Consider the following 22,500-nt stretch of genomic DNA (forward strand, 5'->3'; position numbering starts at 1 on the left):
ATTGGCAGACATAGAAATTGGAGAAAAAGAATGGTGAATTTGTGACTTTTAACAACATCCTTGCAAACGGCATTATCTTGAGAACTCTCAAATATGGGTATAAGAAAGTGAAAAAAAAAAAAAAAATTAGTTGCAATTATTTCACGAACGTACATTATATGTAACTCATACAAAGGGGTCTTAGCTTGTTGGTTTATTGTTGAAGATAGGTGTGAGACCCCTAAGAGAGCCGCGTGTCCCCTGGGTCGAAGACGTGGTGGTGAAGCTGGATCCACTTTGGCTTGGTTTGTCTGCCGTGCTCTCTCCTCCATCTGACGAACGTGTGTCCTTCTATGCGACGACTCCTTCTTGCGCAGGCTAAAGTGTCAGATTTATCCGGCCGTGAGAAGAAGGGTGAGTCGCTGGGCTTGCTCGAAGGGGAGATGTAGGTCCCCTGGAAGGTCTTTGGGTAAACTAGGCTCAGGAGTAGAAGGTGCAGTTTGGGGATAGACTAAAACGAATGTAGAAAAACGAATGACAAGCATAACACTATGTAAACAGTGTGATGAACCGATTTTGAGCCAAATGAAAGTGGAATGAGTGTTTTGAGTCTTCTATAAGCAGAATGTCAGTGTTTCCTATGTTCTGGAAGTGGAAGGTCAGTATTCCAAATATTCCAAAAGTGGAATGTCAGTGTTTCCAGTGCTCTAAGAGTGGAATGTCAGTGTTTCCAGTGCTCCAAGAGTGGAATGTCAGTGTTTCCAGTATTCGGAAAGTGGAATGCCAGAGTTTCCTGTGTTCTGGAAGCAGAATGTCAGTGTTTCCAGTGCTCTGAGAGCGGAAGGTCAGTGTTTCCAGTGTTCTGACAGCGGAATGCCAGTGTTTCCAGTGTTGTGAAAGTAGAATGTCAGTGTTTCCTGTATTCTGGAAGCAAAATGTCAGTGTTTCCAGTGTTCTGCAAGGAGAATATCAGTGTTTCCAGTGCTCTGGGAGTGGAATGCCAGTATTTCCAGTATTTGGAAAGTGGAATGTCAGTGTTTCCAGTGTTGTGAAAGTGGAATGTCAGTGTTTCCAGTAATCTACAAAGGGAATGTCAGTGTTTCCAGTGTTCTGAAAGCGGAATGTCAGGGTTTCCAGTGCTCTGAGAGTGGAATGTCATTGTTTCCAGAATTCGGGAAGCGTAATGTCAGTGTTTCCAGTGCTCTGAGAGTGGAATGTCAGTGTTTCCAGTGTCGTGAAAGTGGAATATCAGTGTTTCCAGTGTTGTGAAAGTGGAATGTCAGTGTTTCCTGTGTTCTGGAAGCAGAATGTCAGCTTTTCCAGTGTTCTACTACTAAAATTTCAGTGTTTCCATTGTTCTGAAAGCAGAATGTCAGTGTTAACTGTGTTCTGCAAAGAGAATGTCAGTGTTTCCAGTATTCGGAAAGTGGAATGTCAGAGTTTCCAGTGTTCTGAAAGTGGAACGTCAGTGTTTAATGTGTTCTGGAAGCAGAAAGTCAGCTTATCCAGTGTTCTGAAAGCAGAATGTCAGTTAGTGTTTCGAGTAATCTACAAATGGAATGTCAGTGTTTCCATTGTTCTGAAAGAAGAATGTCAGTGTTCCAGTGCTCTGAGAGTGGAATGTCAGTGTTTCCAGTGTCCGGAAAGTGGAATGTCAGTGTTTCCAGTGTTCTGAAAGTGGAATGTCAGTGTTTCCAGTGCCGTGAAAGTGGAATGTCAGTGTTTTCAGTATTGTGAAAGTGAAATTTCAGTGTTCCCTCTGTTCTGGAAGCAGAATGTCAGCTTTTCCAGTGTTCTACAAATTAAATGTCTGTGTTTCCAGTGTTGTGAAAATGGAATATCAGTGTTTCCAGTGCTCTGAGAGTTGAATGTCAGTGTTTCCAGTGCTCTGAAAGTCGAATGTCAGCGTTTTCAGTGTTCTACAAATGAAATGTCAGTGTTTCCAGTGCTCTGAAAGCGGGATGTCAGTGTTTCCAGTTTCCTGAAAGCAGAATGTCAATGTTTCCTTTGTTCTGAAAACAGAATGTCAGTGTTTCCAGTATTCGGAAAGTGGAATGTCGGTGTTTCCTGTGTTCTCGAAGCAGAATGTCAGCTTTTCCAGTGTTCTCAAAGCGGAATGTCAATGTTTTCAGTGTTCTACAAATGGAATGTTAGGGTTCCCAGTGCTCTGCAAAGAGAATGTCAGTCTTTCCAGTGCTCTGAAAGCGGAATGTCAGTGTTTCCAGTATTCGGAAAGTGGAATGTCAGTGTATACAAAATTCGGAAAGTGGAAGGTCAGTGTTTCCTGTGTTCTGGAAGCAAAATGTCAGCTTTTCCAGCATTCTGAAAGTGGAATGTCAGTGTTTTCAGTGTTCTACAAATGGAAAGTTAGTGTTTCCAGTGCTCTGTAAAGAGAATATCAGTGTTTCCTGTGTTCTGGAAGCAGAATGTCAGCTTTTCTAGTGTTCTGAAAGCGGAATGTTAGTGTTTCCAGTGTTCTGCAAGGATAATGTAAGTGTTTCTAATGCTCTGAGAGTGGAATGTTAGTGTTTCCAGTATTCAGAAAGTGGAATGTCAGTGTTTCCAGTGTTGTGTAAGTAGAATGTCAGTGTTTCCTGTGTTCTGGAAGCGGATTGTTAGTGTTTCCAATATTCAGAAAGGGGAATGTCAGTGTTTACAGTGTTCTGAAAGCGGAATGTCAGTGTTTCCAGTGTTTGGAAAGTGGAATGTCAGTGTTTCCAGTGTTGTGAAAGTAGAATGTCAGTGTTCCTAGTGCTCTGAGAGCGGAATGTTAGTGTTTCCAATATTCAGAAAGTGGAATGTCATTGTTTACAGTGTTCTACAGATGGAATATCAGTGTTTCCAGTTTTCTGAAAGCAGAATGTCAGTGTTTCCAGTGTTTCGAAAGTGGAATGTCAGTGTTTTCAGTATTCTGAAAGTGGAATGTCAGTGTTTCCTGTGTTTTGGAAGCATAATGTCAGTGTTTCCAGTGATCTGAAAGCAGAATGTCAGTATTTCCAATAATGTACAGATGGCATGTCAGTGTTTCCAGTGTACTGAAAGCGAAATGTCAGTGTTTCCAGTGTTCTGCAAGGAGAATGTCATTGTTTCCTGTGCTCTGAGAGTGGAGTTTCAGTGTTTCTAGTGTTCTGAAAGCGGAATGTCGGTGTCTCCAGTGTTCTACAAATGGAATGTCAGTGTTTCTAGTGTTCTGAAAGCGGAATGTCAGTGTTTCCAGTGTTCTGAAAGCGGAATGTCAGTGTTTCCAGTGTTCTACAAATGGAATGTCAGTGTTTCTAGTGTTCTGAAAGTGGAATGTCTGTGTTTCCTGTATTTTGGAAGTCGAATGCCAGTGTTTCCTGTGTTCTGGAAACAGAATGTCAGTGTTTCCAGTGCTCTAAGAGTGGAATGTCAGTATTTCCAATATTCAGAAAGTGGAATATCAGTGTTTCCAGTGTTCTGCAAGGAGAATGTCAGTGTTTTCAGTGTTCTACAAATGGAATGTCAGTGCTTCCAGTGTTCTGAAAACGGAATGTCAGTGTTTCCTATGTTCTACAAATGGAATGTCAGTGTTTCCAGTGTTCTACAAATGGAATGTAAGTGTTTCCAGTGTTCTGAAAGCGAAATGTCAGTGTTTCCTATGTTCTACAAATGGAATGTCAGTGTTTTCAGTGTTCTACAAATGGAATGTCAGTGTTTCCAGTGTTCTCAAAGCGGAATGTCAGTGTTTTTTATGTTCTACAAATGGAGTGTCAGTGTTTCCAGTGTTCTGAAAGCGAAATGTTAGTGTTACCAGTGTTCTGCAAGGAGAATGTCAGTGTTTCCATTACTCTGAGATTGGAATGTAAATGTTTCCAGTATTCTGAAAGTGGAATGTCAGTGTTTCCAGTGTTCTACAAATGGAATGTCAGTGTTTCCAGTGTTCTACAAATAAAATGTCAGTGTTTCCAGTGTTTTGAAAACGAAATGTCAGTATTTCCAATGCTCTGGGAGAAGAATGTCAGTGTTTTCAGTGTTCTACAAATGGAATGTTATTGTTTCCAGTGTTCTGAAGGCGGAATGTTAGTGTTTACAGTGTTCTGAAAGCAGAATGTCATTGTTTCCAGTAATCGGAAAGTGGAATATCAGTGTTTCCAGTGTTCTGAAACTGGAATGTCAGTGTTTTCAGTAATTTAAAAGTGGAATATCAGTGTTTGCAGTGTTCTGAAACTGGAATGTCAGTGTTTTCAGTAATTTAAAAGGGGAATATCAGTGTTTGCAGTGTTCTGAAACTGGAATGTCAGTGTTTCCTGTGTTCTGGAAACAGAATGTCAGTGTTTCCTGTGTTCTGGAAGCAGAATGTCAGTGTTTCCAGTGTTCTGAAAGTGGAATGTCAGTGTTTTCAGTAATTTAAAAGTGGAATATCAGTGTTTGCAGTGTTCTGAAAGTCGAATGTCAGTGTTTGCTGTGTTTACAAGCGGAATGTCAGTGTTTCCAGTGATCTGAGTGTTAAATGTCAGTTTTTCCAGTATTCCGCAAGCTTGATTTTGGCGTTTTCAGAGTTCTAGAAGTGGAATGACATCTTACATGGTATTAAAAAGGTTGACTGAGTTGTCAGTGTTTTGATTTTGATCTTATTGTATGTATATCGTATTACCTATCTTGTAGAATAATTTATGATTATAAATTTAAAAATATATTTTGATTCTGAATGCCTGTCTTATTTGAAGACATAAAGTGAAAAAAAAAATCACTCTCTCAAATAGTATTCTTAGACTATCAAATGAGATAATGACAACAATAAATGGTAGTTTGACAGAAAAGTTTTATTTATTTCACACATAGATATATATTCTGAACTTTAAATGCTTTAAACTTCATGTATGTACAATCGTTTACATGCCATTACATTACATTACAGAGTTAATGTCTTAATCACAGTTAAAGTCAACAAAATACACATTTTTGTAAACGTGTTTTGTTGTAAAACTCACGAAGGTTACTTTGCTGTTACATTTCAGTTTTGATTGTAGCTATAAACTCAGGTAACATTTTCACGGTAATATTGTTGGAATCTGAAGCTACATGAAGATATTTCAGATTATTGCATTTACTAGACATTGCACTGACAGTCGTTACATATAAAATACTTTTCCCAGTTTTCACTTTTTCCAATACAAGTAATATGATACCATTTTCGAAAACTGCAGCACATTACTTCTTGAACCATTGATGATTCTCCGGGACATTCCTTGGCACAACACACCGACAGGTCTTTACTTAAACCAAGACACTCTACTATTCTACTGAGTTTCTTCTTAAGTGGACACTCTTGTATTGATAAATGCATCTCCAGCCCTCCTGAACAGGATCGCTGAAGACGTTCACATTGCTCCAAATAATCATACTTCTTTCATCTGTGTCGTGAACCTCTTCTTTCTATCACTGTATCCTTGACCAGTAGAAGTGTGATCCATTTCCGTACACTATTCCCTGGAACCATTTCATACACTTTACCAGTAATGATGCTGTATGCATTAAGTAAAGTATAGCAACCACAGTAATAGGAGTTTGATTGCTGAGGACTATCACTTAACAACACTACTGAGGATGGAATGTCAGGTTTCCTACCACATGAACAGCACATGCCAATTTCAGCAATCTCATCATTATAAGTTTTGTTTGTTGTGAAACATGAATTTGTAAAGAGTCACAGATGATGTCTTATTGTTTAAGATTTATAATGGCAAAAAATCAATGTGACCCTTGACTCTTTGGTCTAACATCTACATTCAATGGCACTAGGAGTATGTCTTTATTTGGGGCCTCATTATTGTTAAGAAAGGTAAAGTATAGATCATATGTATTCAAAGCAATACTTCTGTATATGTAACTACAAGACTATAGCTTCATTATATGCCACACCTCTTTCATTGATTAAAGTGCTTTTGGCACGCTCTATAACTTTCCCAAACAACTAGTTAGTTGTTGTAATTGAATCAAAAAGCCAATGTTCGTGTTTGTATCTTCTTGTTGTTTGGAACTTTGGATAAATTTTGTCATACCAGTGATTTAAGAGGGTTGCATCTTCCCATGGATGTATGTCGCTTTACAGGTCACCAATAGTTTCAGAACATGCAATGAAAACATCACTTGTGACTTTGGACTCTTGAATCATGTTTGAACTTGAAACTAGAAATGCAAGTGTCTGCTACAGTTGGATTTGGGCCCGGGAATTTTGAAACCCTCCGTGCTTGTCCGAAAAATGACTCTTCATCAAGCTCATCATCATCTTCACTCTTTTCACTCTCTATCATTATCACATCAGTTTTCCCGTTTTGTTGTTCTCCATGCAGGGTATCATTTTTTTTTTTTCCTGTGCTATTCCAACAGGCTGTTTGGTGTTTACAGGTTTCAAATGACAATCATGCCATTTGTTGTCATCACTTTGATTTATGGTGGGATCCTATATAGTTACTGAATCGTTTGCCGGTACAGTGTCATCATCATAATCTTTCTCCTTGTCTTCTTTCTTCCAGTAGATCCTAATCCTTCTTTTCCACGGGCCCTTTCCCTAGAGTGGAGAGAGAGGCATCCTTTTTTTATCTGTGTGATTCCAACAGGTTGTTTGGTGTTTGCAGGTTTCGAATGACAACCACGCCTTTTGTTGTCATCACCTTGACTTTTTTGCTACTCATGATAAACTTGTCTGACTTCTTGCTATCTGGTGTTTTAGGTGTTGAGTGTCTTGGAAATGGTGATGTTTCCTTGATCGTCAAGGCTCTGTCAAGGTTAAGGTTCTCACTATCTCCAATATTCAAACTTGACGTACACGCCTCCATCATAACTGAATCGTTTGCTGATACCGTATCATAATCATAATCTCTCATCCTTGCCTTCTATCTTCCAGATCTTCCTTCTTTCCCACGGGCCCTCTTCCATCGAGTAGAGAGTGAGTATGTTCTTTGGTTCTTGACACTGTCTAATCCAATGGCCTTATTGACAGCAATGATGTGATAGCACATGCCAGTGCTGGGACATGAACAAACTGCAGGTTGTGGAACAACTTGACTGAATGTATCTTACTGCTGTTCATGCTTTGTACAGTAAACGAGGCTGTCTGTGGCAAGAGACCAATGGCGCCAGTCTCAACAGTTAAGTTTGCAAGGGACTCTTGTGACAATCTAAAATTTCTTCCTCGTTCGATGGTTCCCTTCACCTCGGGTGTTGTTTCCTTTATCCACGTCAATATTTGCTCGATAGGGATAAATACTGGGAGATTTCCAACTGATGACTATTCATGATGTACAAACTTATCCTTTAACTGGTAGTTACCAAATCCAAGTTTGGCTCTTTCAAATTCATAATACGACTGCAAATAGTACAGAGATAAAACCATACTGTCCACTGGAAGTTCCTTCCACTCGTTTTGCTCCTTTATCAGTCTATTCATACTCTCAGAGATGTTATTTGTTGCTGTTGCCTGATCTTTGAAAGCAGCGAATTTAGATGTTACTATTCTTAAGTTCACTATCAGAATAAGCTTTAATTGCTTTGCTCCACTTACTACTGTGCTTAATATATAGAGCATTGAACTCATCATCTGTTTTACTATCTCTTAGTTCCTCAACATTATCTTTCAGCACTTTGACATCACTTTTTTCACCTCCATGTTTGTGTACCCAGTTTTCAGCATCTTTGAGATTGTGATTCCCGCAGTATACATTTCTAATTTCAGGGAAATTTTACTGAATTGCATCAGAGAGACCCTTCTCTCTATCTGTTACTAGAGGGATTCCCATTTTCTTACTTATATCAAGTTATGAGAGAATTTGTTTAAGCAAATCTCTGTGATGAACTTTAAATTTTCTCTCATGTATGAGGAAACAAATTGGATATATGGGGTCACCTTTTAATGTTACATTGCGACCTACCATGGGGGAAACATAAGTCTCCGAGTTTAAAAGTGGTGTCATAAGATAACAATTGTGTTAAATTTTTATCTTTTAGTGACAACCTGAGTATTTCCTTTGTGTTTTCAATGGTATCTCCCATACCAAGAAATACTATTAAATCTGGAAAGAGGGAAATGTGCCAGATAAAACCTTCTAATTGCACAGCTAACTCATACAGACTAAATATTTCATCTTTGATTAGTTTCCCCTCTTTTCTTACACTGTGTGCTACATTAGCAACCCGTTTTAAATTGCGTGGTCTATCCACAGGCATCAGTTGTCGGTTAACAGTAGTTGACGATATTAAACTTTGCAGTTTTTTGTATACATTGCTAAGTTGTGTTCTCTTAACTGGGATATATTTTTGTCTGTATCTGCTATTTCCATGCTTTGTATCGATTCATTACCTATGTAATGCAGTATATACACTTGGGCATCCTGTTCCTGCTGTTTCTCTCTTAAATTATATACATATCTCTTAAAGTCACTAAGAGAGTCTTTCCCTTTTCCCTATGGATTCTTTAAGTAATAATAACGTTTCCTAATACGAGGATTAACTTTACGGTCAGAACGTATGCTTGATCCTTTCACAGGTGGTTCATCAATGATTGTGTCCTTATGTTCTGATAAATTGTCAAAAATAGTTTCAACTTCACTCATTGTTAACTCTGAGTCTTTCTTCATAAAACAAGTGTTGATGTCAGCCATCTGTAAGAGTATAGTCAGAAAAATTAGATGCTAGCAAAAACAACATAAATGACTGACTGGGCTACACTGCCAATATGCATGCCATTAGTCTAGACAATGTTAGATAACAGAAGGCTTAAAAATCATTTCACTAATAGTGCTAGTTTTTTTCATTTATTTAATGCATATATCTATTTATAATGTTGAATATATTTCATATTTATTTATTAGTATTAACAAAAGTATATCACGGCATTGCAAGAGACCTACATGTATACATCCAATATTGGCCTAGTAGTATCTGGGAAGATTTTAAAATCATATAAACAAACAAGTCATTGGTTTAAGACAATTTGTGCTAAGATGAGTTTTAATAGTCATTGTTTTGAAGGACTGGCAGTCATTGTTTTGATCATACCATTTTTTGTTTTTGACATATATAAAGTGATATGCCACCAACTTTGTATGAGATCTGTTCAAGAAAATCTGAGTTATGGCCGTGGACATGGAAAATGACTGACTGGCAGTAATACCGGATTATATCACAAAATTATTTGACATGCTATTGGTATGCCACTTGCCATTTGCCAAGCCAAGTTTGAGAAAAAATAATCAAGGCATGTCTTAGAAATTGCTCTGGAGCCTAGAGGGATTGATGGACACACAGATGCACATACACTTGCATACACGGATGCAACCCAATCCATAAGTCTCGATTCAGGGACAAAAAATATTTTAGAAACAAAATGCATTTCACTGATTCAATGCCAATTCAATGTTTGGCAATATCTTGACCGATGAGGCTGCACAACCAGATAAGAAACTATAAAGATAGTGACATATGAGCGACCAGCGATCTAGTTACACTCATAAAAACAGATGATTTGTGAATATCAAAGGACTTCCTTTCCCACTAATCTAATGACTTTCACTTTCGCAAATTGACAAACACAAACGCAACAGACACATAGACAAAAGCACGACCTTTCAGAAAATATATGGTTTGGAGGTGTTATCTTCATTTACCATGAGGAAGGATAGCTTGAATATAGGTCATATTTGAAGTCTTGGTTTTATGCACCATCACCTTAATTCTGAAATCATGATTATGCAACTTTTATGAACCTAATGCAAGCCACAGCCACCAAAACTACAGCATCAATGAACAGTTTGGTGAACATACACTGAAAATTGCAGATTATTTTGATCCAGTACTTTTTAAGAACAAGCTATTGTAAATGACATAGTCCCCGGGCTAAGGAAAAAATAGTGAACTGGTAAACTTTGTTCTTAGGAACTCAGTATAATTGCATTGATCACATTTCTGGTTAGTGACAAAATGGCCGACTGGCAGCAATATTGCATCATATCATGGCCTAATACCAACTTTGAGATCTGTTCATGATTGTCTGAGTTATATGGCTGTGAAAATGGTAAAATCACTAACAAAATGGCCAACTGGTGGCCATATTGGATTGTATCATGATGAAAATTGGCATGCATTTGTATGCTTTTGTGGTCCATACTTGTGCCAAGTTTCTAGAAAAATCGGTCCAGGCATGGACAGAAATGGCTCTGGACGGCCAGACATCTGTACACACGCATGCACGGATGGACAGAACCCAATCTATAAGTCCCCATTCCAGACTTTGTCTAGTGGGGGCTAACTAGCACTTTTGATAAAAGATCACAAAATATGCAAATGAGCAAAGAATTTTAATAATGTATTCAACACGTTTTGGTAGTTTTATATAATTGTATGATTTTTGCAGAAACATTCACTGAATTTCATATAACTGTTTTAGAAATAAAGCTTTACTTCTGAAATCATAATTATGAAAATGTTATGTTAATTATGCAATCCACACTCAACAGTACCTAAATCGCATGAATAAAACAGAGGAGTGAAGATACACTGAAAATTACATAATACTTGATCTAGTATGTTCCTTTAAAGAAATTGCACTTTTTACATAGAAGATCATTAAAAATGCAAATGAGCAATAAATTACATTATGAAAAAATAGTTTTTAGTATTTTTAGATAATACTATGATATATGCATACAGTTTTAATGAATTTCATACAACCGATATAAAATTAACTAGTGATATGTGAAGTAATAATTATGCAAATTTTATGTAAAGTATGCAAGCCACACACACGAAAAGCACCAACTCATATTGTGATGAAGCTACACTAAAAATTATGAAACATTTGATCCTGTAGATTTTGAGAAATCGCAGTAACAAAAAATCTGCACAGATGGCCTGATTGATGACCAGTCAGACAGACAGACACACAGACAGCGCCCCAGCAAAATCTCCCTGTTTGGAGCTACAATTGGAAGGTGAGGGGATGGATTATAGTCCAAAATCACTGTATAATTTAATTATGTAATGTGCAATATTGTACTGACAATTTCAATACGACATTGTACAGGAAATGCAAAATTTAATTTGTACTTTTTAAAGCCTAAAGTGTGGAATTGAGGAACCTTGTGTGTGCAATCCTGGATTTATCCTAAATTAATTTGTGAAGTGCTAGTGATGGGCCAATTACCCTGTGTAAAATATCAGAAAAATGAAATACCAGGTCAAAAACAAAAGAAAGCGATCCTTACCTTCAGTACTTTATTGTAGGTGCCAGTTCACATACAGAACTGTGGTTTCCAAAGTGGATAAAACGGATTCAGCAGCCTGACAGATTTGCACATTGTAAACTGGGCGTGCAGTGTTTCCTCTCAAGTATACATCATCAATACGGGTCGAATTAATACAAAACTCAAAGATATATACTCACCTTCAAAACTGAATTGCAGTGGCCCAATTATAAACAGAAAAGTGTTTTTTTTCCAAAGTGGATGCCAGAAACTTGGATTGATAATAATATATAATGTTGATTTCATACTAGCAGAAAATTGTGCCATTATTGCTGTAGCACAACTATTAACTGTAAGAATTATTTATATTGCTCCATTATAAAACGAACCATACACAAATAAAATTACAAACAGTAAACTAAAAGTACAGTAACAAAATCATTTCTTTTTCACTTAATATTGTGTCAATCACAAGGAAATCAAAATGTGTATAAAGAACGAAACCAATATGATGTAATTATGAAATACAAAGTAGGACAATTTAGGAGGGATGGGTCAAGACGGGGAAACTCCTCTACTCCTGACATGGACAATTATTTTTGAGCCAAAGCTTTCAGGAACAAAATTTCGACGCCCCCTGATATAAATTAACATGCCCATTATTTCATGACCCTCCTCCTCTCTTCTCTTCCCTATCGTAGATTCTGCTGATTCCATCTATAAAATGTAGCATAATAGTATATATAGCATGTTGGAAACCTCATTATAGTATATTCTTAAGACCTATTTGATCTTTGGTACATTATTATTACAAAGTAAAATTGCACTGCGTATCCTTGACTACACTACACGTGGTCCTCTGTCTATCCCGCCCACGTTCCAGAGATTCACCAGAGAATCATCAGTGTTTTTTCAAATAGCCTCCATCCTACAGGAGCACTCTTTCAGAATAGCAACCCACCTCCAATTCGTGTCAAGTTATGCTGCATCTGCAATCCTGTGTCCTACCTGAGGTCAATACCAAGCTTAAAATGTGCACCAAAATTAACACACAAATTTCAATACATATTTTCATGACGATTGCCAATATCCCTCACATCATTGTTTAATGAATCAGCATTATAATACCGGCCAGCGGAAAAAAAAGAGTATACCCCTCCAAGACGAGACTATATACATGAACATGAAAAGGCAAATTACTTAGAAAATGTGATAAATTAAGAAAATGAATTATCTTTGATCATGAGCTATTTTATTACCTTGATAGAATTTGTCTTTTGATTTCTAGATGTGAATTTGTTAAAAAAAAAAAAAAAAAAAAAAAACTAAATGGTGCAAAGTAATGATTTAGGGCAAACAATGGGATATTAGATTAAAAAATATATATATGTTTTTTTTTCAATTTTATTTTCTTAAAAGTCAACCACAAATGAATATTCATACAAATAAAATACAACAGTTATGCAACTGTAACTGTTCCTTTACTTTATTAATTGTCTTAAAAAAATTCTTAGACACATTATGTGTCAAACTTCAAACCTGATCTTCTTTGAACTGCCATTTACTTCGAATTTCAGAACATTTGATACTTGATACCGGAAAAAAACTAAAATTCCAATTTCCCAACACAGGAAACACTGACATTCTGTTTTTAGAACACTGGAAACACTGACATTCCACTTTCAGAACACTGGAAACACTGACACTCTACTTTCCGAATACTGGAAACACTGACACTCTGCTCTCAGAGCACTGGAAACTCTGACATTCTTCTTGCAGAATACTGGAAACACTGACATTCCACTTGCAGAACACTGGCAACACTGACATTCCATTCTCAGCCCACTGGAAACATTCACATTCTCATTGCAGAACACTGGAAACAGACATTCCATTTGTAGAACACTTGAAACATTGACATTCCGCTTTCAGAACACTGGAAAAACTGACATTCTGCTTCCAGAACTCAGGAAACACTGACATTCCTCTTTCCGAATACTGGAAACACTGACATTCCACTTTCAGAGCACTCGAAACACTGACATTCCATTTGTAGATTACTGGAAACACTGACATTCCGCTTTCAAAACACTGGAAACACTGACATTCAATTTGTAGATCACTGGAAACACTGACATTCTGCTTTCAGACGACTGCAAACACTGACATTCCACTTTCAGAACACTGGAAACACAGACATTCCATTTGTAGAACACTGGAAACACTGACATTCCACTTTCAGAACACTGGAAACACAGACATTCCATTTGTAGAACACTGGAAACACTGACATTCCACTTTCAGAACACTGGAAACACAGACATTCCATTTGTAGAACACTGGAAACACTGACATTTCACTTTCACAACACTAAAAACACTGACATTCCACTTTCACGGCACTGGAAACACTGACATTCCACTTTCAGAGCACTGGAAACACTGACATTCTGCTTTCAGACAACTGCAAACACTGACATTCTACTTTCAGAACACTGGAAACACAGACATTCCATTTGTAGAACACTGGAAACACTGACATTCCGCTTTCAGAGCACTGGAAACACTGACATTCCGCTTTCAGAACACTGGAAACACTGACATTCTGCTTTCAGAACACTGGAAACACTGACATTCTGCTTTCAGAACACTGGAAACACTGACATTCTTCTTGCAGAATACTGGAAACACTGACATTCCACTTGCAGAACACTGGCAACACTGACATTCCATTCTCAGCCCACTGGAAACATTCACATTCTCATTGCAGAACACTGGAAACAGACATTCCATTTGTAGAACACTTGAAACATTGACATTCCGCTTTCAGAACACTGGAAAAACTGACATTCTGCTTCCAGAACTCAGGAAACACTGACATTCCTCTTTCCGAATACTGGAAACACTGACATTCCACTTTCAGAGCACTCGAAACACTGACATTCCATTTGTAGATTACTGGAAACACTGACATTCTGCTTTCAGACGACTGCAAACACTGACATTCCACTTTCAGAACACTGGAAACACAGACATTCCATTTGTAGAACACTGGAAACACTGACATTCCACTTTCAGAACACTGGAAACACAGGCATTCCATTTGTAGAACACTGGAAACACTGACATTCCACTTTCAGAACACTGGAAACACAGACATTCCATTTGTAGAACACTGGAAACACTGACATTTCACTTTCACAACACTAAAAACACTGACATTCCACTTTCACGGCACTGGAAACACTGACATTCCACTTTCAGAGCACTGGAAACACTGACATTCTGCTTTCAGACAACTGCAAACACTGACATTCTACTTTCAGAACACTGGAAACACAGACATTCCATTTGTAGAACACTGGAAACAACACTGGAAACACTGACATTCTGCTTTCAGAACACTGGAAACACTGACATTCCACTTTCAGAACACTGGAAACACTGACATTCCGCTTTCAGAACACTGGAAACACTGACATTCTGCTTTCAGAACACTGGAAACACTGATATTCCACTTTCGAATACTGGGAACATTGACATTCAACTCTTAGAGCACTGGAAACACTGACATTCCATTTGTAGAACACTGGAAACACTGAAATTCCACTTTCTGAATACTGGAAATACTAACATTCCACTCTCAAGGCACTGGAAACACAGATTCTCCATTCAGAACACTGGAAACACTGACATTCTGCTTTCCAAACACTAGAAACACTGACATTCCGCTTTCAGAACATTGGAAACACTGACATTCCACTTTCTGAATACTTGAAACACTGACATTCCACTTTCAGAACACTGGAAACACAGACATTCCACTTTCTGAATACTGGAAACACTAATATTCCGTTCTCAGAGCACTGGAAACACTGACATTCTCCTTGCAGAAAACTGAAAACACTGGAATTCTGCTCCCAGATCACAGGAAACACTGACATTCAACTTTCACAACACTGGAAACAATAATATTCCGTTCTCAGAGCACTGAAAACACTGACATTCTCCTTGCAGAACACTGGAAACACTGACAATCCATTTGTAGATTACTGGAAACACTGACATTCTTCTTTCTGAACACTGGAAAAGCTGACATTCTCCTTCAAGAACACAGGAAACACTGACATTCCACTTTCGGAACACTAGAAACACTGACATTCTGCTTCCGAAGCAAAGGAAACACTGACATTCCACTTTTGGAATACTGGAAACACTGACATTCCACTCTCAGAGCACTTGAAACATTGACATTCCGCTTTTAGAACACTGGAAACACTGACATTCCATTTGGAGAACACTGGAAACACTGACATTCCACTTTCTGAATACTTGAAACACTAACATTCCGCTCTCATAGCACTGGAAACACTGACACTCTACTTCCAAAACACAAGAAACACTGACATTCCCCTTTCACAACACTGGGAACACTGACATTCCACTTTCCGAATACTGGAAACACTGACATTCCACTCTCAGAGCACTGGAAACACTGACATTCTGCTTTCAGAACTCTGGAAACACTGACATTCCATTTTTGGTATATTGAAAATACTGACATTCCATTTTTGGTATATTGAAAATACTGACATTCCACTTTCAGAACATAGGAAACACTGACATTCTGCTTTCAGAAGACTCAAAAGACTGACATTCCACTTTTATTTTGCTCAAAACCGTGTCATCATACTGTTTACATAGTGTTATGCTTGTCATTAGTTTTCCTGTGATAAGGTAGACTGAGACAGGAAGACGCAGCCTTTGTTCAGCTAGGGACAGATGTGTGGAGCGCCACCTATGTTATACCCTGCAGGATATAACATATATTTTCATAAATGTTATATCCTGCAGTCAATATATTTAGCCATGGTCTCAGTGTTCAGTTTCAAAGTGAATATGAACGCGTTATCTCACAACAGCCTTACGTTCAGAGACGAATTGATTATTCGTGCTTGCGAGGAATTTTCTCTCTCTCTCCTGTGGCTCACATTTTGTTAATGATTCTGTTATTGCTGTTGCTGATACTTTTGTTTACTGAAGTGAGGTCTATGACAAATTGGCTGAATGATACACGATTGTGTGTATTATTCAGCCAATTCGAGCCGGATTCGAGCCCGCACGCCTCACGGGTTCATACCAGATTGATACCCTGAATGGGGTGTTGATACAGATGAATTTTGCAACCATCTTGTTATGAACTTCTTTTCTATAGACTTAGAATACACTATCACCTATAGATAAATACACTATTCTATATCATATATGTATATATGTATTTATAGATATGCATATATATATATATATATATATATATATATATATATATTCATATGTGTGTGTGTGTGTGTGTGTGTGTGTGTGTGTGTGTGTGTGTGTGTGTGTGTGTGTGTGTGTGTGTATGTGTGTGCATATATATGTATATATATACTTGTTTAGCTTTCTACCTATCTATCTACCGATCTATCTCTACATCGGCAGGTAGATGAATCAACAACCTTATTTATGGTGATCTATTGTTTATACACGCGTGATTTTTTTTTCCATTCACGCCCGCGAGAGGATAAAGGTCGATATTGTTCCTTCCGAGTTCGTATTGCATGACTCAGCACAGTGTTTATGTTACTCATCTGTTCTGTACACTCCTGAGGCTAGGTGCATAGACATTTGTTAACAATCATAAATGCTGGTATTGTGATAATATTTACCGTTTGGATAATAATTATAATACTAATAATAGTGATGATAGTGATAATGATGATGATGATGATGATGATATTATTTATAATGAAGATGATGATAGTGATAATCACAATGATAATAATTATAATGATAGTGATAATAACTCATTGTCTTACCATTATGATATTAATGATAACCATATTGTTAAATGGTTCTTGCTCTTAATTGTGAGACGACTGTGTGAAGCATGGATTTGTAGCAATTTTAGCAGGGATGGAGATAAAAGCCGAAACTTAATCTTTTATTTATTAGTGTTGTTCACGGTCACTAGACTAGTCCGGAGATCTGTCTCCCAGCGGTTGCCGCAGACTCGGGTATCTCGGGTGGTTGCGGGGCGATCTCCGATCGGGCGGAAGCCGTGACTCGTGACACCGGCATGAAGGCAGGAGCGTGAAGGGGCGTGGAATGCGCCACCTCTCCGACGTCACCTCGCTTACGTCACACGTCACCTCGCTTACGTCACAAACACTCAAAATAAAGATACTAATTAATATATTAGTATATTGACATGTGGTATCACCCATTAATATATTTTCCACCACGACCTCTGTAACTGTTCCGTTTATATAAGTATATAAAATACAAATGAACTAATTGTTCAAGCACTTCTTTGCTCCTCGGCCCAGCCATACGCGTAGTTGCGTATAGTTCCCTCATTTCGCTCACCTTCGTTTTGTTTCAAAGTTTATCATTGTTAACTAAAATGTTTCTATTATTACTTTATATTGGAATATCTTTACAATATTCCTCCCCACTTAAAAAAAAAAAAAAAAAAATGCTAATTTTCTTTTGCTTTCTGTGCATTTATCCTACTGAGATAATCCGCACCCACATTCTCTCTTCCTTTGATGTAACTGAAGATCATTCGGAATTCCTGGAGAGCTATCGCCCATCTCATCAGCCGACCGTTCAGCGCCCTGGCACTGTCCAAGTACGTAATGGGCCTATGATCGGTTTGCAAATAAAACTGCTGTCCGTACAGGTATCTGTAAAACTTTTTAGTCGCCCATACGACAGCCAAACATTCTCGTTCGACTACGGAATATTTCTTCTCTGCGTCCGACAATTTCCTGCTCGCATATGCCACAGGCATTTTTGCATCTTCCTCCTGCAACAACACTGCTCCCAATCCAACATCCGAGGCATCAGTTCTGAGGATAAAGGGTTTATTAACATCTGGCAGTTTTAATATAGGATCATTTACCAATGCTTGCTTTAGCTTGTTAAACGCCATTTCATGTTTGTCTTCCCACTTCACTTTATTAGGTGCGTTTTTCTTTACCATCTCGTTAAGTGGTGCTGCTTTTGTTGCATAGTACAAAACGACGATAGTAGCCTGATAACCCCATGAATGACCTCACTTCTTTCTTTGTTGTAGGGGCTGGGGCATTAAGAATAGCCGATACCTTTTCCTTTGTTGGTTTTATGCAACCTTCTCCAATAACATGTCCTAAATATTCTAAATTTCTCTTACCTATTTCGCATTTGATTGGCCGAGCTGTTAGATTTGCTTCCTGTAATATACCGAGTACCCTTTGCAAGATGCCGCAGTGTTGTTTCCACGTCTTCGAATGAATCAGAATGTCGTCGAGGAAGGTCTCCACACCATCCATGTTTCCAAATAAATGCCTCATCAATCTGTTAAAAACTGCTGGGGCATTGACGAGACCGAATGGTAATACGGTGAATTGGAATAATCCTGCAGGTGTAGAAAAGGCTGTAAATTTTCTAGATTCCTTAGTAAGAGGTATTTGCCAATAGCCCTTCGTTAAATCTATTTTAGAAAAGTACTTGCTTCCACCAATCTTACAAAAAATTGCTTCGGCATCACACATAGGTTCAGCATCGAACTTGGTAATCTTGTTCAACAAAGTCTCCGATTTCCATCTTTTTTAGGGACTACTAAAATAGGTGTAGAATAATCAGAGTCTGAAGGCTCAATTATGCCTATCTCCAGCATACTACGTAATTCATTTTTCACGTCTTCCTCTAATCTGTACGGTAAAGGATATGGTTTTACTCTTATAATTTCAGGAACTGTTAATTCAATGTTATACTCTAATTCTGTTGTTTTACCTGGGACATCGGTGAGCACGTCGCCAAACGCTTGCAGGATGCCTCTCGCGTCGTTTTGATGATCAGCTGGCAAGTCTGAATCCAACGAGACATCTCTCCAGGTTTCTCGCTGCTTGTAACTGGGAATTGTCGTTGCTCTTCCCTCTGTATTATCCTCGTCGTTAACCACCACAACCGCCGCTGGAAATGGGTCACTCGATTCCCTATGTACATACCTTTTTAGCATGTTTATGTGGTATTTCCTTAGAGTTCCGTTCACATTTACTATCTTATTTAATCTATTCGGACTCCCTACTACCCTAAAAAGGACCTTTCCACTGAAACAGCAATTTATTCGAATTCGTAGGTAGTAGTAGTAATACGTCATCTCCCGATACTATAACCCTATCTTTAGTTTTCCGGTCATAGTAATATTGTGCAACTTCCTGTGCATTCTTCAGTTCTATTAATGCCATACGACAAGTGTCTTCTAACCTTTCCCGCAGATTGATAACGTATTCGTATGATGACCTCGTTTCGGGTTCCTTCACTTCGCCGTCAAACAGCTCCCTTAACAAGGTCATCGGACCTCTCACTGCATGCCCGTAAACAAGCTCAAATGGCGAAAACTTTGTGCTTGCCTGTGGAACTTCTCTATAAGCAAAAAGTATTGGTGATAAATATCTATGCCACTCTTTAGGCTGTTTTACACACATCCTTTTCAGCATCCTTTTAAGTGTGCCATTAAATTTTTCTACCAACCCATTACACATCGCGTGATAAGGAGTCGTAGTAATGGACTGTATAGACAATAACCTATAAACTTCCTGCATCACTGCGGAGGTAAATTGCGTTCCCCTGTCTGACAGCACTTCCCTTGGAATGCCCACTCGACTAAAAATATTTACCAGAGCTTCCGCCACGGATATAGTATCGATGTTCTGCAGTGCCACAGCCTCCGGGTATCTGGTCGCGAAGTCCACTACCGTCAAGATGTATCTCGAACCGTCAGAAGATCGCGGATCAATTGGGCCGACAATATCAACAGCTAAACGAGAAAAAGGTTCTCCAATTATTGGCATTTTCCCTAATTTTGCCCTTCGTACTTTACCTTTATCAACAGTCCTCTGACACACATCACACGATCTGCAATATCGTTCAATGTCCTTTGTTATACCGGGCCAAAAAAACTTCTCCATCACTCGATCTTTGGTTTTTCCCGTCGCCAGATGACCTCCCATGATGCTTGAATGAGCCAAGTCGAGTACGGCGGAGCGACACTGAGATGGAACAAGGAGTTGCTCCCTCTCTAAATTACCAATTTTCACTTGTCTGTAAAGAACTCCTCGCTTTAGTATATACTTAGAAAATTCCTTATTCTTTCTACGATAACATTCTTTGCTTTCCTCTGCATACTTTCTTACTCCATCTAAGGTCTTGTCTTCTTGCTGTGCTTGCTTGATCGTCATATTTAACATGTTAGACACTGCCAATACCTTAAGTTGTGGCGGTTTCCTTTCTGGCGCCTGCCTGTTACGTGTCATTACACCACATGTGTGTTTACCGTCACCATCTTTTCCTGCCCTAACGCCTGGTATATTTCCGATTACTAAGTCATATATAGGATTAGGTACACAAACAGCTTTAGTTATTCCTGTATAGAAAGGACTCTGTACAGTGATTTCTGCTTCCGGATAACAAAATACATCCGAATTAGCCATTTTAACTACACAGTTTTTACCTGTCAACTTATAATTAGGTACCAAACTCCTCTTCACCAACACCGTCGTACAGCCGTTGTCCCTCATTACCGTCACTTTGTGTCCTTCCACTTCTCCCGGTTTGGTGATTAACTTCGAATTTCCAGTTTTTCCTGATCCACCACAAGCCACCCGGAATCCCTTTTCATTTACCTTTATCCAGCCGTGATCGTCAATCATCTGCACCGGGTCGACCTGCACAATTTGCGCCGCGTCGTCTCGCGGGGGCTCAGCGATGCGCTGCGCTCCCTGTGATGTCGCCGCAGCGGCCTCTTTCCTCATTACTCCGGACGTCGCTGACGTGCTTGCAGACCTACTTTTATTTGCATTTGGTCTGAAATAACAATCCCACGCCTTATGTCCCCCCTTTTGACAAATATAACATTTTACCTGGGGAAGCGTAGAAGATTGGGTCTTTCTGAAGCTCCTGTCATTGCCCTCATTTACCTGCCCGAACTGCTGCGCCGACGATTGACTTGACACAGGTGCTTGTTGGGGGGTTCTAAGGCTAAAATGACCGTGGGCCTCGATATACCGATCTGCACTTTCTTCAAGATCCTGCAAAGTCGCCAGTGAGCGTTCCTTAAGAAATAGTTTTAAATTACGATCACAGGAAGAGATAAATTGTTCCCTTATCATTACGTCTTTCAAAGAATTATAGCTAGCGCTACAGTTTTCCATTTCTATCCACCGTTCACACAATTTCGTCATCCTGGCAATTAACTGTTTGGCCGTTTCACCACGAGAAAATCTACAGCTTCTAAACTTAACTCTGAATCCTTCTACAGTACAGTCAAAACCTCTTAATAAAGCCGATTTCAGCTCACTGTAATTCCCTGCATCAGTCTGCGATAGTTGATGGTAGATATCTAGGGCTCGTCCCTGGAGCAACGAGGCTAAGCTTATCGCCCAAATATCCTCCGGCCAGCCCGCACTAGTGGCAAACCGCTCAAATCTTTGGAGATATGCATCAATGTCATCTGCCTTCTCATTAAAAACCGGTAACTTAGGATACCTTACCTTGACATTGTGCTCGCTCTCCGACGATTTCTCTTCGACCGATTCCTTCTTCAGCTCCATCTGACGGAGCTTTATCTCTTCTCTTCTGACCTCTGCTTGCACCTTTGCTTCTTGCGCCTTCAGTTCTGCTTGCTTCCATGCTCTTTCTTCCTTTCTCTCCTCTCGAGCGGCAGTTTCTTTCTCCCGCTCGTACTGAATTCCCTCCTTAATAAATTGGGCAAGGTCAGCTCCGGTTAAGCCGATGTCTCTCCCAATCTGATGCAGCTTCTCGGTCTCCATTTTGCTAAAAAAATGCTACACATGCACTCGAAGTCGTCCCTGTTCGGGCGCCAAAATGTTAAATGGTTCTTGCTCTTAATTGTGAGACGACTGTGTGAAGCATGGATTTGTAGCAATTTTAGCAGGGATGGAGATAAAAGCCGAAACTTAATCTTTTATTTATTAGTGTTGTTCACGGTCACTAGACTAGTCCGGAGATCTGTCTCCCAGCGGTTGCCGCAGACTCGGGTATCTCGGGTGGTTGCGGGGCGATCTCCAATCGGGCGGAAGCCGTGACTCGTGACACCGGCATGAAGGCAGGAGCGTGAAGGGGCGTGGAATGCGCCACCTCTCCGACGTCACCTCGCTTACGTCACACGTCACCTCGCTTACGTCACAAACACTCAAAATAAAGATACTAATTAATATATTAGTATATTGACATGTGGTATCACCCATTAATATATTTTCCACCACGACCTCTGT

At 39.1% G+C, this 22,500-nt stretch overlaps 2 protein-coding genes across 2 annotated transcripts; both read right to left on the minus strand.

Annotated features, from left to right (window-relative positions):
* Positions 1–18,785: 18,785 nt before the first annotated feature.
* LOC125047937 lies at positions 18,786–19,560 on the minus strand. The gene is made up of 2 exons (XM_047646485.1): positions 19,455–19,560; positions 18,786–19,177 (listed from the first exon to the last, which is right to left on the minus strand). The coding sequence occupies exons 1-2, from the start codon at positions 19,558–19,560 to the stop codon at positions 18,786–18,788; spliced, it is 498 nt and encodes a 165-aa protein (XP_047502441.1).
* A 31-nt stretch (positions 19,561–19,591) lies between these two features.
* Positions 19,592–22,035, minus strand: LOC125047939. The gene is made up of 2 exons (XM_047646486.1): positions 19,885–22,035; positions 19,592–19,630 (listed from the first exon to the last, which is right to left on the minus strand). Exons 1-2 carry the CDS (start codon positions 22,033–22,035, stop codon positions 19,592–19,594), a joined length of 2,190 nt encoding a protein of 729 aa, XP_047502442.1.
* Between the last annotated feature and the right edge of the window lie 465 nt (positions 22,036–22,500).

The sequence above is a fragment of the Penaeus chinensis genome, chromosome 42 (assembly GCF_019202785.1).
Source record: "Penaeus chinensis breed Huanghai No. 1 chromosome 42, ASM1920278v2, whole genome shotgun sequence".
Taxonomy (NCBI): Eukaryota; Metazoa; Arthropoda; class Malacostraca; order Decapoda; family Penaeidae; genus Penaeus; species Penaeus chinensis.

What these genes read in the sequence shown, in the direction of transcription:
- LOC125047937 (XM_047646485.1), bottom strand. Translation starts at nt 19,560, where the DNA reads ATGACCTTGTTAAGGGAGCTGTTTGACGGCGAAGTGAAGGAACCCGAA. An exon ending in AAGGTTAGAAGACACTTGTC is followed by an intron (nt 19,178 to 19,454) that starts GTATGGCATTAA and finishes ACCCATTTCCAG; the next exon opens with CGGCGGTTGTGGTGGTTAAC.
- LOC125047939 (XM_047646486.1), bottom strand. Translation starts at nt 22,035, where the DNA reads ATGGAGACCGAGAAGCTGCATCAGATTGGGAGAGACATCGGCTTAACC. An exon ending in TATCCGTGGCGGAAGCTCTG is followed by an intron (nt 19,631 to 19,884) that starts GTAAATATTTTT and finishes TTTTGCTTATAG; the next exon opens with AGAAGTTCCACAGGCAAGCA.